The 19,020-nt window shown below is 39.1% G+C and overlaps 1 protein-coding gene across 4 annotated transcripts in view; it reads right to left on the minus strand.

Annotated features, from left to right (window-relative positions):
• Window positions 1-19,020, minus strand: part of TBXAS1 (thromboxane A synthase 1) — a 242,668-nt gene that overhangs the window by 109,844 nt on the left and 113,804 nt on the right. For 3 of the 4 annotated variants that reach the window (XM_027881146.1, XM_027881147.1, XM_027881148.1), the window contains one exon: window positions 17,740-17,836. In XM_027881146.1, coding sequence (XP_027736947.1) covers window positions 17,740-17,836 — 97 coding nt within the window. Of the gene's footprint in view, window positions 1-17,739; window positions 17,837-18,771; window positions 18,981-19,020 lie in introns of those variants that run through there. The other variant, XM_027881149.1, reaches the window with a different exon arrangement.

A 19,020-nucleotide genomic window follows, 5' to 3' on the forward strand; every position in this document is an offset into this window, starting at 1 on the left:
CAGTGCCTGAACCACCAGCCAGTTTCAAAGGTACCTGTGAGGACCATCTCCTCTCAAAACATCTTTTTCATAGGTCTCTCTTGTTGGATACAAGATAGGTCCCAAAGCTACTAAGCTTTGATTTGGTGATTCCAGCTGCTGCTGAAATCACCAGCTCCAAGGGATTCCAGGCACTTCCAAGCATTAGCTATGATTGAGCAAGAGTTTTAAATCTGTATTGTCAAATTAAGCTCCTCAAATAGGGGTTAAATGCTTAGGACTTCCTGACTACTAGCAGAGGCAAGCTAGCCAGGTGAAGGGGAGGATAACCAATAGCTTAGTTTAAAAATATCGCTTGTATGAAAATTTTTATTCAGAGAAGAGTATATATAAGTCATGTCTTTTTTTTTCCATTTATTTAATATTTTATTGACAATTTTGGTTTGACCCCTTTCACATAGATGTTGTAATACAGAAATAAAATTATAGAGGGGCCAGTCTAGTTTAACATCTCAAAGCACTGGGAAACATTAAAAATAAGCAAGAGAATAAGTGGCAAACTGTGACTGAAAGTTGAAAGACTTTTTAAAGGGTTTCTATCAGTCTCACAATTCCCCACGTAACCCTAAAAACTGTTGCCTAGTATCGCATTTCCTGTGTGACGACATCCTGATATATAAAATATTCTTGAAACTGTCATTTATCTATTTTGAAACAGAACATTTGGGATTAATACTTCAGACCAATTATCTCCAACATGTGCAAGACAATTGAAGAAAAAATTATTTCACCTTTTTTCCCCCCAGTGCCAAAAAGAAAATTTGAAAACAATGTCAAACAAAGCAGATACAAGTTTGCTTGTGAAGACTCCTCATGCTTTAAAAAAACAACAAAACAAAACAAAACAAAAAACCACAAAAAAAATTCATCCAAGAGGCTATTTAAATCAAACTACTGAAAAAAAGAGCTATTAAAAATTAAAAACATGGATGCAGTTTCCAGCCTAGGAAGTCAACCATGGACAGTCAAATGTCAGGAGGATATTCTATAGGAAATATTGCTCTACACTTGCCCTGTTCTTCTACTGTTTCTCTAAGCATATACTGCTAGTCAGAGTCAGAACACTCTCTGGCCAAATACTTATCTTCTTATGTTACTTTGCCTTTAAAAAGTCATTCAGGAAAAAAACCTCCAGGTCAGCTGTAATGGCAGGATGACAAGCTGTCAACAAATCACATTTGCAGTATCTGCTCAGCTGAAGAATTTGAATTCCCTGCATGCTACTTCACAATTGTTTCTAATTACATTGAGTGGATATTTACACATCAGGGAAAAAATTCCAAACTTCATGTATTAAGATCTCCACATCTACCTGTCAAAACATTAATACATTTTCCTGATCACAGAAGCTGTTTTCATTCCTCATTTATTTGTCCCTCAAGAAGAGCTAGGCTATAAAACTTTCTCAGTAGTTGCAAAGCACACTTTCAGGATTTTTATCTTCCAAGATTTCATATTTGCGGTTATTTGTCTGGTTTCAATCAAATTAAAAAAATAAATCCTAATTTATCAAAGCATGTCAAAGCATGCTTATATGAAATAGTGTTTGTACATTTGCCTCTTACAAATTAATTTGAGCACATCAAGAATTAAGTGTTTGTCATAAGATAATTTCTAGAATTATAAAGACCTATTGCACACAGATAATATTACAGGACTTATCATGAGTTCCCTGGAGCTTATAATTTCAGTAAAACAGCCTCACTTCACAAACAACCTGCAAGCAGACTGTTGCTCACATCACTCTTATTTCATTTCTTCAAGAAGAGAAGCTAAAATATTCCTCTGAGTATCAGCAAGTACCTCGTTCAAAACGTATTAACAGGATCAGCTACTTTTGCATTCTCAAACACATTAGACTTGGAGGAGCAAGCAGTGCAGAGTATGAAGGATAAAGCACATCACCATTTCTTAGCATCTTAAGAGTTCTCGGATAAGACAAAATTTTAAAACAACAAAAAACCCCACAAATCGGAGCCCACACCCCAGAGTTCACTTATCCCTTTCTTGACAAACAGGCTTCCTTCAAGGCAATGCATCATTTGGGGGGCCTTTCAACAGAGTTTCACACTCTGTTGCTTAAGTTTTACTGTGTTGTCATTATGACATAAAACTAAGGGGATGGGTCAGAGCCTGAGTTCTCCCCACTTACGTTGCCCAAAAAGCCAGCACTAGCATTTCAGGCACAGAGAAGCTGGAAGCTCAGCAAACACACACAGTGACAGAGCAGGATTTGGGATGTAGATTCTCTGTGAGTGCCCAGGGAAGTAGTGTGTGCCAGCCATGAGAATGAGACACCTGCAACCTTGCACTGAGGATTAACCCCACGAAAGCCAGGCACACACAGAAAGACAATGGGCAACCTGCATGGAGGCTGCCCTAGTTTTGCCTGTTGGGATTTCCTATGTGAAGAAAAGAGGCTTCACTCTCTAGAAGGACCACACACCAGTGGAATTGTCAGGTTGTACCCATACTTGGCACACACATCACACTCGATTGCATGCACCCAGGAAATTATTACTGTTTGCAAGTTATTTATATCTGTACTTCCAAGCCCAGCTTTATTGGTGGGTGGAAGCTGTAGCTCCCAACCATCAGTGTTGGCCAGCGCAGCGCACACTCCCACACCACAAGAACTCATTTTGCATCTGCACAGCTGCTTCTCCCACACCTGCGGTTCATGCTGAATTCCCCCAGGATCCAACAGTCTGAAAAATAAAACAGATCTTGAAACTGGAAAAAAAAACCCCTCTGTGACATGTCTAAAACTCTGCTGATTTTTTACTTAGAATAAATCTTAACGCTAGGACAAATCTCAGTTCTTACAGTCAGAAATGACTGTCACTGTCGAAATACTACCACAGGCACCAAGGGAACGGTTGAAAAAAAGTGAGGACATGAGAGCTGCCCCACTTGACCACTGAGGAGGGTAAAACCAAGGCTGTGCCATCCAACAGCCAGAGCATTTAAAGAACATCTAATGTAAGACAGTGAAACACCAACTAAAGAGGGAATATTCCTTTTAAAAACTCAAATCAAATATTAAACAAAACCAAACCAGAGTTATAGCAACTTAAATAAAGCCGTGTGGTTGCAAGAAACTGGAAAAAGTGCAAAATCAATTTCTTTCTCTGGGCTTTCTGGAAGAAAAAAAGGAGAAAAGCTCCAACAAAATATCTTGTTATATATGTTTCTGGAACAAAATAACTTTACCTTATAAATTGAAACTACTTTTTACATTAAAAGCTGTAACTGAAACAAATTACTTTAATCAATGTGGGGTTTTTTTTGGCTTTTGACTCTTCAAAATCAGCCACAACATGAAACATCTGTCTTCCCCACATTTCTTAATCAAATCTCAGAAATCAGTAAGGTTTGGTTTAGTTTTTTTTTTATTCTTGCTGCTGACAATATAGTACACCATCTATTCCTACTGAAATCAATTACAATTATATTAGGAGGATACTAAGAGAGCAAAATAAAGCACTAAGAAGTTTGAAAATCTTAGGCTTAGTGCAGCTTTTGTATCCTCAAGCATATGCAAAAATGGGCCCAAATTGGTCCAATTCTTCAGTTATGTTCTCCTACTTTTTTTGCCATAGGATTTCCATTTGATTTTTCAAATATAAGATTTCTAGAGAAAATAATATCCTGGGAAGTTTTAGTATTACACATAAAAAACCCCTTTTCATATGAAATGAATCAGTCACAAACTCAGGAGTCTCATCCTTGAAATGTAAAGCTCACATGAAGACTTGTAGAAGTTCTTAGTCATCTGTAGAGTCCTGTCAGCAGGGACTGACTTACTACTATCTGTCTCCTTTAATAATTTTTTTTGAGTCTGTGTTTACTGAGATTCTTCAGGGGCTTATAAACTTAAGCAGTTTGGTCAGATTTTCAAAGTGGTTTTTATATCCAGCCCTTAACACTAGAGGGAACAAAGCCAAAACCAAAGAAACAGAGTCTATTTTCCTCACAGTCGATAAATAACCCTAACTTTTCCCTAGGCATCATCTCCAAAATAGCAAGACCTTTTTGACTGAAAAGTTCTAAATGGAAAATATTAATTGAAGCAGTTTAACTATGATAATCTGCTGAAAGGAAAACACTGTAATGGAAGACATGAGCAACTTTAATTATAGATCTCACCATTGCCTCTGCAACAATACAGCTTCTTTGGAACTGATGAAATACCAGTATAGTCCTGATGACATTAAAATATGACTGAAGGTCAGTGACTGGTTAAACTGGAATGTTTCTGAGCCATTGTTAAAATATTCAGAATTATTTTAGGAAAGCTGCATAAAAAGTGCAAGAGTGCAGTTTTAGCTTCATCTCAATGCACATACTGAGAATGGAAAAGCAAATTGGGAAATTGTCCTTTTCAATTGCCTTAAAAAGAGAAAAAAATAATATCTTGTGTACCTTCAACTTAAAATTTATCTAGCAAAGGAGAAGAGTGCAAGATAGTTCTTATTTTTACTGCTTATTTCCCCAAACCCTTTTCTGCAAGAGCATGCATGAAAGGAAAAGAAGAGGAATGGAATATTATTTCAGTAAAGAATGTAGTTATTTTTGTTTCTATTGCTTAGCACCAGTGAGAGGAGGTTGGTAGGAGTAAATAATTAACAAGAATCAACAATCCTTTACTTTTGTTGCAGAATAGCTGTTGCCTTATCCTGGTAAACATGTTGCTGTGTATGTGTCTGTGGGGCCAAATGGAGTCTTCTCAAGCCATCCCCAAGCCTTCAGAAACAGAAGAATCAACGTAAAAATGAGCAGTGGCCAGGTGAGCTCCAAGTAGGGAGCACTCATTATGCTGGAGAGCTGGGAGTGAGCCATGCAGTATAAAAACCTGACTTCTCATCCTCCTCGTTTTCCCTTTTAAGTTGGTGGATGTAACACTGAAAACACATCAGTAGCGCCAGGAAGTGTCCTGCAACTTTCCTTGGTCATGGTCAGTAGCTCTGCATGAACAGAGTAGCACTTCCACAGCACCTGCAAAGCACACAGCAGCGTCTTCCCTTCCCAAGGCTCAGATCAGCCAACTATTTGCTATCAATTATTTACAACAAATGGTGCCAAGATATGTGGTTGCTATATAAACAAAGAAGAATTCTCACCAGAGACCGAAATAATACCTGCCGACTCAGTCTTCACTTATGATCCACAAGATTTACGGCCATAACACGCAGTCAGTGGTAAGCAGTGCACCATCGCTAAAGGTCCTTTCATGTGGAGGTTTCATTCTCACAGAACGAATGTTGCGTGGTGTAGGTCACAAGCAAAAAAACCAGGATGGCAACAATTTTTGCTTAGAACAGATCTACTGGAGTTAATCACCGGGTGGAAGACAACTTTCCACGCTTTGGTCAGAGAACCACTACAAACCAGCTGCATCAATTTAAGATGCTACGACCCCACCAGCTGTTCACCGCCCTCCCTCTGTTGGAGATAACCAACATTGAAACGGAGCTGGTGGAGCGCCCTTGTGAGCACTCATCATCTGCTTCAGTGCCAAGTCAGCCTGCGTAGTTTTGAAAAAGTCCACGTTGGCACATAAACTAAGATGAATTAGCTTCTGAGCTGAACCAGATGAGGAATGCTCACATGATCCATTTTGTAGGTCTTGCTGTGGGAATGGTAAGTCCGGCTAAGACATCTTAACAAAAGGTTGTTAGCATTGGGCTAGATAAGAATATTATCATTATATCATTAAAAAAAAAAAAAAAAAAAGGAAAGGAAGAAACCTTTCATGCTTCTAAGTTCAAGTATAAACATAAAGGCAGGTAAATGGATTAAGCAATCTGGGTGAATGTCTAATTATTCCCACTATTTTGAAGATGACAATACTACCTTTAAATGAAGAGCAGAGGCTTGCAAGGATTATTATAATACTGCCCACGTGTATCATATTAACTCTCACTGAAGAGGATTGAACTTCACTTGCACACAGACAAGTCCCCAGATAGATCTCTTATCACATTCAAAACAAAAAGCTTATCCATGAAAATAAAAAAAAATTCACCTGCTGGCACAACAGTTAATAGAAAGGGTTCAAAATAGGGTAGAGTAGGAACAGATTTGGAGCCAATGGGAGAAATGATGCTCAGATGCAACCTCTGGCACTGTAAGTCACCACAGCACTGGTTGCTGGAGGCTGGGCAGATAAGCCAGAAGGGAGATTACTGTCACTGTCTGTCCTGCTGTTTTCTGAACTCTGCTGCTGGCCACCTCTGAAAGAGGACACTCAACAAGGCTACACAGATCTTAGGCATGATACATGACAACCATTCAAATATCATTTATTGCCATGTCACATCCACTCCAGTGCTGAACTTCCAGGCTTCTAGGTATGTACATGTAAATCACTTCCCTGTGCTGTGAAACATGACTTGCATAGACCTGAGGCGGTTCACCTATCATCAGATGCTTCAAACGGACTTTTTGTACAGGAGCAGCTGAGTTACCTCCAAATGTGGTTAAAGACATGGAAACAAAGCAAAGTGCTGGGTCTGAACTCTGATTGCTCAAGCATGTAGAAAAGGCCAACTCAAGTGTTGTGATCTGAGTCTATGTCAATTCTGGAACAAGTGACAAACTAATTACTCTTCTAAACAAAAGCAGCCTGGGAAAGACAGGAATCAAAGGACATGACACTCTACGGTATGTCAAGAATAGAGAAAAGTGAGAAAATTGTAAACAAAACAACCAATCTGCTACTGTCAAGTAACAGTATCAGAAGACAGAAACGAGGGACTGTTAAAAACCTGGGCTATCAGACCGAATAAGCTTCAGAAAAAATATTCTTACAGTATACGTCCCAAGAAGTAGGATAAGTTAATTTCCCTTTAAAAAAAACAACAAATCAACAGAAATCAAAGGTCAGAACCAGCAAAGACCAGCACAAACTACATCTCTATCCACCTACTCACAACACAGTCAACTAAGGACAGGATTAGATAAGGAAGCAATGCTGTATTTAAACAGGAGGAAATATTCATCAGACTTAAGATTTCACATATATTATCCAGCGGTAAAACATGTTCTTTAAATAAGGAACAGAGCCCTAGGAATAGATAGTCCTTTCCTGCCTGTAAGTGTTGCTTGTCTTCAGCATTATTATTCAGTATTAAAAAAAAAAAGTGCTGCAAACCCAGTAAATAAATAGCCAATGTAAGTTTGATGAAAGATTGGCTCAGAAGACTGCTTTTGGCCTGAATAGAAAGATATGCTTTCATCCTGTTTTGACTATACTCATACGTTTACCTAACATAATTGGATGTAGTTAATATTGCAGGAGCCTTCAAGCAGCGCACATTTCCCTCATTAGTGGGTTTAAAGCCTTAATGATATCTCCTGTGCTGCAGAAAAGCCCAATGTAGGCTTTAAAAGTGATTGGCAAGTTTCAACGGGAGAAAAACTGGGGGAAGGGAAGGCAAAAGCTTATAAAACTCTGATCTTGTTTTCTTCAGTTGTTTAGAAAGGAAAATTTTGCAAATAAAGAAAAAAGAGGTGAGGATAAACATGCCAAAATAGATAATTTCAAAAGCTGATCTTATAGTAACTCAAAGAAACATGTAAAAGAAACAGGGAGTGGGTAGAAAGAGTGAGTGGCCCTTCATGTACCTGCAACATATTAAGACACATGCATAGTTAGTCCTACACAAACTTCTGATGGCATAAACAAGTGCATATGCACAGCATATTGTCAAATCAGCATCTTCCTACACCTGCAGCAAAACCACCTTTTTGTAGTTTCATTATGCAGTATTCACCCCCTCACACACACACACTTTAGGTCTCAATAGAGTTGGCAGGGAAGCCTTGCATTTAAGAAACAGAACGTCATAATATACCACTAACTAAGTACTTGCAAAGGGTTTGGGGTTTTGTTGTTTGTTTGTTTTGTTGGTTTTTTATTGACTAATTTTGACCATTTTCCAGGAACAGAAATTTCACAGGCTGATTTAGTTTCAAAAGAAGCGTAATTATGTACAGCTGTATTCAGTATTTCTTAACTGCCTTGAACAAGCAGTGAAAGGGAGATTTGCACACATTATCAGGCACTATCATTAGTGCTGTAAGTACGTAATCCATCTGGTGTCTACCTAGGAGCAGGTACTGAACCAATGATGGCTGCAGTATAATAGCACAGAGAAAGAGTGCTAAAAATGAACAAAACAACACATCAACCCCTGTCATTTCTCGATACGAGACTGTCCTTGCGTTTGTGTTCTCCCATGGTTCCACAAACCATCTTTATAAGTATAGGCATGGAGAGCGGAGAATTAAAAATGTAAATTTCCCCAACATGCAGTTTTGCAGTCTACACAGGGGAAGAGGTAGCAGGATACCATGGTGATGGCAGCACTACAGCCCATTAATAAACCAGAGAAAGACTCAGGGATAGATTCAAATACTTAGACCCATGCTGAAAAATAACTCATTTCATATTAACTCCTGAAAAAAATAAGAGGACCGTACATCTCAACCTCAGCTGTGGTCTCAACCTGCTGATTCATCGTTTCTTAATGGGGGCAAGGAAAGAGGAAACTTGTTTTGAAGTCTTCTAGTCTCCTTACAGTCAGTTGCATTGCTTTTGTATTGCCAAGGTTTATGGCCTGTAGCATCTGAAAATAGACAACGCATGTCTAGAAAAGAGAAAAAGTGGAAAGTTTTTATTTTGTATTCCATCTGTTTGTAACCCATCTGTTTTCACCACTACTGCTAGCCCTTCATACAAAAGGTAGCAGCCAGTTTTATTTGCATCTTACCCGGAAGTGTGACAAATATTAGTGTTTACTTACTCAATTAGAGATCCATAAATCTCAAGCAAACAAATTCACATGACCTACCTGGACAACAATACAGTAGCCAGTTAACCCAGCAGCCTCAATAGAAGTGTGGCTTTCTCAAAAGCCCTGCTACAGCCTTGCCACCACTGCTGGGGATATGCTGAGAGCTTCCTCCAGTCACAACAACACAGGAAACCTTCCCCAAACCGCAAACTACCTCAGTCATCGCTCAGAGGAAATACGTTGTCAGCTAGAGCGCCTCTCCAAGTCAGTCAACAGGACCATCCTTTAGATAATTGGACTTTGCTAAAGTCAGTGTTCAAAGACTGATTGCTTGTAAGCTGTTCAGTGGTACTCTAACCCATTTTTATTTATATCTTCCTAAACTTTCAGAAGTCTTTATCAAATACTTAAATGTGTGTCAATCAAAGAATCACAGTGAGTTAGGAGGGACCCAAAAGGATTGTTGATTCCAATCCTTAGCCTTGCACAGGATCATCCCCAAGAATCACACCATGTGCCTGAGAGCATTGTCCAAATGCTTCTTGAACAGTGTCAGGCTTGGTGCTGTGACCACATCCTTGGGGAGCCTATTCTAGTGCCCAGTCACCCTCTGGGGGAAAACCTTTTTCTTATATCCAACCTAAACCTCCCCTGACACAACTTCAGGCCATTCCCTTGGGCCCTGTCACCGGTCACCACAGAGAAGAGACCAGTACTTGCCCCTCCTTTTCCCCTCATGAGGAAATTGTAGACTGCAATGAGGTTTCACCATCTTTTCCATGAGAGGCACAGTGAAAAACAAAGTCTCCTATTTAAGGGAATATCCTAATTCTGGGCAGACTATGAATAAACATACTTATGTATATACACAGTCATGGCCCACTGAATTAAATGAGAAGAATGTGAATAGAAGTAAGGAAATGCTACCATCTTATTATTGATAGTGGTGTCGTGGTTTAGGAATGGTACTCCCCAGTTCAGTGCCCCCACTGAGACTCTGCAAACCACACTGTCACTCTCTCGCTCCCCCACTTTCCCTCCCCTCCTCCCTGCAGGAGGATGAAGAGGAGAATTCAAGGCAAAAAGGCAAAGATCGTGGGTTGAGAGGAGAACAAATACTGGAAATAGTAATGAGATGAGAAAATGAACAGTAGCAACAACACTGACAGAGGGTACAAGAAAAGAAATTATTCACAGGGAAACTCCCTGGCAACAGACAACACCGTATGGTTCCCCAGAAAAGCATCCCTTTCCCCTGTCCCCAAAACCATGAGGTGATACAGAATAACCTATGGGTTCTGGCCATGCCCCTACCTGGCTATCACAAAAAATTATCACAAAAAATTCGACCTGTCGTGGCTGGGATCAGGACAAGTGGTCAGCAGAAGCACGTGCCAAGTATTTCAAGGTAAGTACAGGTGAGCTTTCCCATTTTGCAGGACAGAGATTTCACTTGGTTTCCTGTTCTGAATTAGAATGACAAATAAAAATTACAAGCTTGAGAGATGATAATACTCAAATACATCCAATTAAATCTGATAATATTAACTATTCTACTTTAGTGGTTTTTTTAATACTTCAAAATAGAAACATACTTAAAAAGAAAAAAAAAAGGAGCTTTTCATTAAAACTTTTTAATCTATATTTCTGAAGCTTCTTTTAAGAACAAACAAAAAACCCTCCCACCACAACTACTTGAATTAACAGATAAACCAAATCCCAATCCATTGCCATCAGTCCTAAAGCACTAACATTTGCTAATGATACTGTTCAGCTGGAAATTCCCAATATAGTCTTTTACATGTATTAAGGTGACAAAGCACTTCCTAAATGCTTTGCCCTTGTGAACACAAGAATTCTGCAGCAAAGCCAAAAACTGAGCTCAGAGCTCCTAAATCCCGACCTGGAGCCCTAATCACAAAACCAGACTTCATCTCACTGGGATTCAGAGGGTCAGGTGGTTCACAGAATGGTCTACTAATACATCAGTTCTTTCTTTAAGGGTAACTGAAGCCAAAGTCTGATTAATTTTACAGTCAACAGCAGTGATCATTTGAGAACATTAGTTTTCTGCTATTAGCTTCAGCATATGGGGAATAAGGGGCGATTTGTTGTGCATGCATAAAAAGACTTACATAGTGTGAAAGAAATGACCCTCTCAAAATTTATTATTTTAATTTTCAAGTTTCTATTGCAAGCATATGCACTGCTACTTTAAAACATTTAAACCAAACTGAATTTAATTGCTCAGAAAAATTAACGTGCAAGCTCTGAAAGCAAAAAAGAGGAAAGAAAAAAGAAATCCAGAATTAAAAGCTATTTTACCAGGTACAGAAGGCAGGAAAATAGTTGCATGTATATGGACAAAGCTAGAAAGGTACTCTAGCATGTCTAGAGGACAGCCATGGAAACTCACTTGGGAAAGCAAGCCGATACATCATTATGGTGGTTGAGCCTCAGTGCTCCTGAACCATCAGGTCAAAACAAGGATAAGAGCCCTTTCTCAGCTTCCTGGCATAGAATGGCACTGGAAAATCACTCAGACATCTGGGCTTACATGGCTGTACAACAGCACCCACAAATACACGGTCAAACAAATTAATGTTAAACAGATAAGTGCTATATAGTCAAATGCATTCCCTGCTAACATAATTCTTTTTCTATACTGATGCTGTACCAGCCAAGATTTTAAAACAACTATGATCTAAAAGCTGTAGAAAACTGCTAAGCAAAAAATTCATTGCTTGGACACCTTTTTACTTATCCTTGTAAGGCACAGAATGATTTTTGGAAGCACCAAATATTCTTAGGTAATGAGACCAAGGCTTGTTGTACATGTGGCAGGACCGATGTTTGGGTTAGTCCTAAAAAGTCAGGGAGGGAAGAACATCACAGCTCTGTATCACAAACAACTAGATGGTCAAGGCATGGCCTGCCATCAGGTGTGACGGCTTTGCGGCATCGCGAACCGAAATGTCACCATGGCATGTACAAAGAGGCACATTTTGTGAAGATTCCACAATAAGATATAGCACAGCTGATGTCTACAACACTCCAGTGAGGAGTAGAGATTCAGTCTCTCCTCAAATCACAAAGAGACCCCAAATCAATACATGTGCATCTAAAAAAAAACTAAGATGAAACAAAATTAAGAGATGGAAAAATGAAAAAAAACATCTAAACAGATTGAGGCAGTCTAACAAATTTAAAGCACATTCCTTCTCTCTGCAGCCACAAAACCCCAGAACTTTTCAAAACTAAATATCACAATCAAAGTATTTGCATGCACCAGAACATCACTTGTCTACTAAACCACTCCACTGAACAGTCATTTTAAAGGGCAGGAAAATTAAGACCTTGTTTAATATACATTTATCATTTTTTCTCATTTGTTTGAATCATTTTCCAAGTATTGGCTTACCCGCTGTCACACTGTGTGTTACTAGTGCTCCAAACCACCACACGAAGGTAAGCTTACAGCAAAGCTCATTCATCATCTGTTTACAAAGTGAGTTCATTGGACTTTACAACAACAATTTCTAAATAAACTAAGAAATTCACATGAAAGGGATGACGACGATAGCATTGACACACCCGGAAATAATCCTAGGAAGTTTCATCTGAAGAAAAGAAACATTTCTAAACCAAACAACCAAGGGTACAGGGTCAAGTCAGCATGTATATGTGTCTTTTGGCAACAGTACACAATTTTTCATGCCTTAACTATTTTTACATTACATGTCTCCAAATGAGTATGCTAGTGGGTTCATTTTTCAAAATAAAAACTGTATTTGTGAGAGAGATACTGAAGAAAGAGCCTAGCCCCGGATCAGGGCTGGATCAGGCTCTGGGTTTGGATACACAACTGCATTAGCACTGCTTACTGAAAGACAGCACTGTGGGGCTGATGCCTGTTCTTTAAAAATCAAGTAAGATCTTGCACAAGACATGCAAGTGATCTTTTACTTGCAGAAGACCAAGAGCACAGAGGCACACAAGTCAGTTCCTGAGGCACCACACCGAGTTGTTTGAAGTCAGTTGTACATCCCAGTCCTGCTCTGGAGACACATAATCACTATCAGCCAGTGTACAGTCATCTAAAGTTAATAGAAGTACGTTGATTTATGCTGACTGAGGACCTGAACCAAAATCCACAGAATTATAGGTTGGTTGAGTTTGGAAGGGACCTCTGGAGGGCCTCTTATATCAAATTTGGATAGATCTTTTGATACAATAATATGAAGACACTTTTTCTTCCCCCCTAGTGTGAGACCAGAAAGAACAGCTAATTCAGGAGTATATTAGACATCCTGGACCACAACTGAACAAGATGCAAAAAATAGCATCCTTCCTACTTTGTGGTTGTATTTTATTTGTTTAATAGCATAGGTAAGCCTGAAGCTCTACTGATCTACCAAAATAAAGATGAAGCAAACAGCTTAGTGTAACAGACAAATTCTACAAGTGAAAAGAGCAATCAGATCTCATGTGGATGAACTAGAAGGATAAGACAAGCAAAAAGAAAAGAAGCTCAGGTAACTTGCTTTTCCTTCAGGAGGGATACAAGGAATTTGTACTGCCATATTTTATCAACATTCTTGCTACTTTTTTGTTCTTTTACAACTTCATTATTGTTTGCTGTTAATCTATTATTACTTTTTCCACTGTAGCAGCAAAACTCCTGAAGAGAAAACAGTGATGTTTTCCTACAGCTATTGTAATGGGTGTAGATTTTTTATTCAGACCACTTGTGATAGCCACATGAATCCTGGCAGAACACGAACTTCAGCAGCCTGGCAAACCTGCACTAGCCAGTACTTACCTTTGTCTTAGGGCTCGTGATCCACATTTTTAGCAAATATTTTGACATACAGCTTCTGAATTATTTGAATTATATATGAGGTAATGTTTCTCTTCACATTGTTCCACCTTAACATTCTGCTCCTACATTTCTGAAAGTACACTTTCATGGTTCTCAAGTACTTATTGAAAAATAAATTTACAACGCAGAAACTAAAAACAATCTCAAAACAGATTATGTATCGTTATCCCACCTGGCAGAATGCAACAAACATCATAATCCTATCTCACTTGCAACACCATAATGTAGTTAAAAATGGTCCTAGCGCTCTTAAAAGGAAACTTCCATTCAAGAGACAACACAGTTGTGAGAAAAAGGTATCATTTACTGCAGCATAGCCTTGCCTAAAACGCTGGCTGAGGTTTCCATGATTAACCTAAATTAAAATTAATTCCATATTTTTTTGGCAGAATGTCTATAAACTCATTTTCATATTTTCTTCTTCAACTATAATTAAAAACATAGGGGAAAGGCTTCATATGCCTCAAGTATGAAGGTATATTACAGTAGACATTTTTCGTTTTAAATTGCTACAATGCTTACTTTAATTGAGGCAAAATTAAGTGGGAAAGTAGAATGTCATGACTGTCTTCTGTGATTATACAATTAATACACATATCCCATGCCTACAGGGCAATAACAGCCTGTATGCTAGATTTGGTTGCATGTTCTAGAAGGATGTGAACCTTAATGCAGATTTGATCTGCAGTCACCATACATTTCTGTTGCAAGAATTACTAATCAGCAATTCAGAAATAAAAGAAGATAGCAAGGGAACCTAAAAGACTTTTTACAGCAATATTCAAAAGATATTAATAGTAAAGATGTGAAATCTATAATATCAAAGGGAAACATAACTGAATAAAATGAAGAGTAGTTTGGCTTGTGTTCACATGGAAGGCCTGCTTTGTCTATATAATCAGTGAGCAGGCAGATTCAATGTGAGAAAAGTGTGCAAATAGTCCAGGTCTCTCTGGATGTGAGGAAAGGACAAGAGATGCATCCAAAAGAATCCTCTCAGCAGATTAAAACCACTCTGATTCCATAAAGGCCTTCTGATGACTTCCTAGCAAGTAGTCCATAAATGCACAATCCCAGATTAAGGTCATTCTTCTCACAAGCAATCAAAGGCATGACATCACATTACAAACACCTTTAATAAAAGCTGAGTTAACTGAGCCATCATCTTATTGGCTTCTGTCTATCAAGTACATCCACTATTTGCAACTCTTCACAATAATCATCTCTAAACTGAATACATGCATATTCTAAAATTAATTGGAATAGTAGCAAAATAAACATGAAACATAAACTTTTTCCTCACTTCACTTCTAGAATTAGAACCACATCCTGAATTGCAGTGACACTTTGTTAACATACAATTGCTAAAACTGACAACTCTCACATCTGGAGGATGAAGTACAATCTTGGTTTAGGCATGTGGAGAGGTGGGGAATAAAAGTGTATGTGTGTTTTTCTGAGGCCTGTAGTAGCCTTACCCACTTTCGTTCTTACTCTAAAAGGCTGACGCTCTTAAGCTAAAAAAAGGGTTTGAGTTGAAATATTAAGCATGTGCCATGTCTGGACTGAAATACATTAGCCTAGGTTTTTGAATAGCACTGACTTCAAAATAAATTCTATAACCACTTTTCAGTAAACAATTGGGAAAGGACTGGTAAAATAAGGTAGTGGGATCTATTTCGTGTTTTGAATTCTCCACTAGCAAATAGAAACCCTCACTTAAAGTAGAGGAGCTTGCTTTGACTAATTTAAAAATATACTAACAGAAGCAACCCTATTAAGAGTCTTAAAACAACATTTATTCAGACAATGTGAGAAGAAAGAATTCTATTACTTGGAAAGCACTTTTCTCACCTCACCTTTCAACCACTATTTGCATAAAACCCAAATCACACCTGGATAAATTCCACTGGCTTTTGTTACATACCATCATTATTTATTTTCATGTGGAACAGTTAATGTACAGGATATCCTAACACTTCACCCAGACAGCTGATTGCAAATTAAACAGGAGACAGAGCTTCCACTGTGAAAACTCCAGAGGGGAAAAAGATCCACAAGTTAAATGTGGGAGGACCCAAAAAGAGAGGGTTGCTTATCCTCAGTAAGTGAAAAGTAATGGCTAGAAAAAGCAGGGAACAAAGTGGAAAGTGAGAAACAATGATCAAAGATTGTAGTATGTGAAATGATCATAGAACAATTAGACAGAAGCATGTAAGATGAAGCAAGTTCATTTGAATTAGACTCACAGGGATTAAGCAAGCCAGAAATAGCAATACTGCATAGGTCAGAAACTGTTAATTTTTCTAAAGGGCAGGCTAAGAGTTAAATTTCTCATCTGTCACAGGCTTTCTGGTTAGTGGTAGGGATGCCACTCAGTCTATGTCTCAGTCCCTCATCGATAAAGCTGGATGTTGTACAGAAAAGCCACAAATGATTCAGGTGACAGTCACTTGATAAGGGCAAGATATAACCCTACAGAGACAGCTATACCTCACAGATCCCTGCTGAAGAAAACAAAAAGGAAAGAGAGGAGGAGAGGGAGAGACTGGCTACAATGACGACCTACCTACCTTAATGTTAGAGAGGAACACGAATGCCCATGACAGATGGACATACAACCACAAGAAAGATAAAAGTCTGAGCACAAAAAGCCTGAAGAAGAAAATTTTCGCTAGCTGAGAAGGGTGGTAATACAGAGACAGGTATATTCCAATGATAAGGCTGACTATAATTAAAAGCAGAACAAATCTCTGAGATTACTCTCAAAGGAATGCCCTCTAATTTCAAGGAGGTGTCATGTGGTTACTAGCCACTGCTAGGAATAGTGAATACAGTCTATTAGTATCAAATATACATGAGAAAAGCATGGGAAAGTCATAGAAAGGAAGAAATAGGATTTCTGCTTGCAGTGGAAGAAAGGAAGGGTTGGGAAACTTCTTCAAGTATAGAGAAAATGGAGAAAAGACCCTTGTCACACACAGTTTCAGCCTAAGAAGCCTAAGAATAGATTAATACATTCAGGTGTGACTTGTGGGGAGAATGGAGGACAACTGGTACAAGTAGTTATTAAATAAGGTACAGGTAGTCGCAAGAGGAACCTCATGTACCAAAAGAAGCAAGCAAAGAAGACAAGCAGTCTGCAAACAGATTATCTTGTTGCAGAGAGGATCAGAGGGGCAGAGGAGACAGACAGTTGATCAGAGATGAAATTTTCCCCAAGGGCACAAACAACCCTCCAGAATACATGTGAGTTTATTTGAGAAGGTTTGAGCATATAAGAGGGCCAGAGGGAAACATGGGAATAAGTGGCACTGAGGCAGCAAGTGATCACAGTGACAGTATTTCTTCATAAAATGCTGAGCAACTCCTGGAAATCTTTACTATCCCCTCTGGACATTGCCTCTCATTATTTGTTCTAACCAGTGCTTGAAAAAGAGCTTTTCAATATGCAAGTTTGTAACCAACAGCATATGTATAAGTTCTTGCTAAGTCCAACTTCCTTCTTTGCTATTTATTATTTTCAGAGTGGTAAGTATGATTAAGTAATATACAATGACTGTGAGAGGCATATCCTTGTCCTAGGCAGACTTCTCCTGCCCTATAAAGTCTAAAAGCACAAAACAGATCATGGATGGGAAAAGGCAAATAATACCAACTCCCTGTTGCTGACTGAGAACTGAGGGAGAGAGCTAGGAAGTGAATTTCCCAGGATTTCACAGGAAGTCACTGGCAAAACTGGATATTGAAACCCTCTCTTTTCAATATCCATCTGGTGCTTCATCACATTGCAGTGTATCTCTTATAAGGACATTCCCTTTCATTTTCAGAGTGTTCTGGTAACAAGTCTTAGACTCAATGTATATACTGACTGTATACAGCCTAAAGTCTTGTTGTACACCACACTGTACATTTCTGTCTCTCTATTTCCAACTTCCTTGTAGCCACTTTTGGTCTGCTCTCAAATTAGCAGCGCTATCACCTTCATCCACAAAGCCAACGTTTTTGTGTACTTACAGTTCTGTTGGTGAAGTTACTGAAGTCTGTCACTAAGATTTGCTGGATCATGTCTGGTGAGGAGACCACCACAAACATCTGGCGACCAATGTAATACCTACAAAGAAAGAGTCATTTTAGCAGAGAATGACAACAGAGAACCATCTCCTTCCCTAAAAGAGCTCTTTTTGCTTGAAAATACTTGCCATGATCAAATATCACAGAAAACATATTCCCTTTGGTAAGCAGTATTTTTCCCCAGTCCTCTCAACAATTAAATTAAGATGCATGCTCCTGGAATTTAAAGGAAACAGCTTAAAATCTTTTACTGATTAATCAGTACTCATCCAACATTTTAATGTAAAGATTTGTACACTCTATGCATACCCTGAATGCTGTACAAAGTGACGTAGTATCACTAAACCAAACAATAGAGAAGCAAAACATTAGCAACCAACAACCCAAATAATCCTTGAAGACCTACAAAAAAGATTTTCCTGCAGTTAGCCACATGATGGCAAAGCCTTGTCTACAATGAGTATTTCCAGAAGTCCCCCGCAGCGTGACTGCAATAAAGACACACTTCCACCGCTTCTACTAGCACTGGAACTGTGTGCATCTCAGACCTCAGGCTCTGCATAATCATGGGCATAAGAGATACCATATGAACCATACGTTATAGCAATGGGGGGGGGGCAAGAAGGGGGGGGGGGAAGAAAAAGGAAAAAAAAAAGTGTTCACCATGTCTAAGGAAATTATTAAAGCTTTAGAAGAAGAATAGGTAATAGAGGTGTCTCTGCCTGTACACCCTCTATCTCCCTGCTCCCAGTTTAATTTGATCTTGTGCAGCCATGGTATGTCCTTGCATGTCTTCCCACTGTTCTGGAAGCTGCAGAGGTACTGGGACCCAACCCAACACCACAACTCCTAGGGGTGCAGAGCTCCCTTCTCCAGCACCCTTCCCTCCAAGGCCCACAGGCACTTCCTGCTTGACTGGTCTGCCAGCGGAGGAAGAAGCACCACCAGCAAGTAGAGGTTGCTTGCAGTCCCTACCTTTGTTGATTGCTGGACCAGAAAGATTATTCAGGTGGTGCTGTCTTTCCTCCACCAGGAGAAAGGAAGAAGAGGTTGGAGGCAGGCACAGGAGGGATAGGCAGCTCATAACAGAACACAAGAGCAACACCACAGATGCTGCAAAACCATGGTAATATCTGTGCCTAATCATTTTTGTGTGATATAGCTTGGTATCAATATATTGCTTATCACCTGTCTACATTGCAGCAACTGAATAGACAAGCAAAC

Source organism: Empidonax traillii, unplaced genomic scaffold, assembly GCF_003031625.1.
Source record: "Empidonax traillii isolate 1590-97213 ecotype Southwest subspecies unplaced genomic scaffold, ASM303162v1 scaffold84:size2688230, whole genome shotgun sequence".
Classification (NCBI taxonomy): domain Eukaryota; kingdom Metazoa; phylum Chordata; class Aves; order Passeriformes; family Tyrannidae; genus Empidonax; species Empidonax traillii.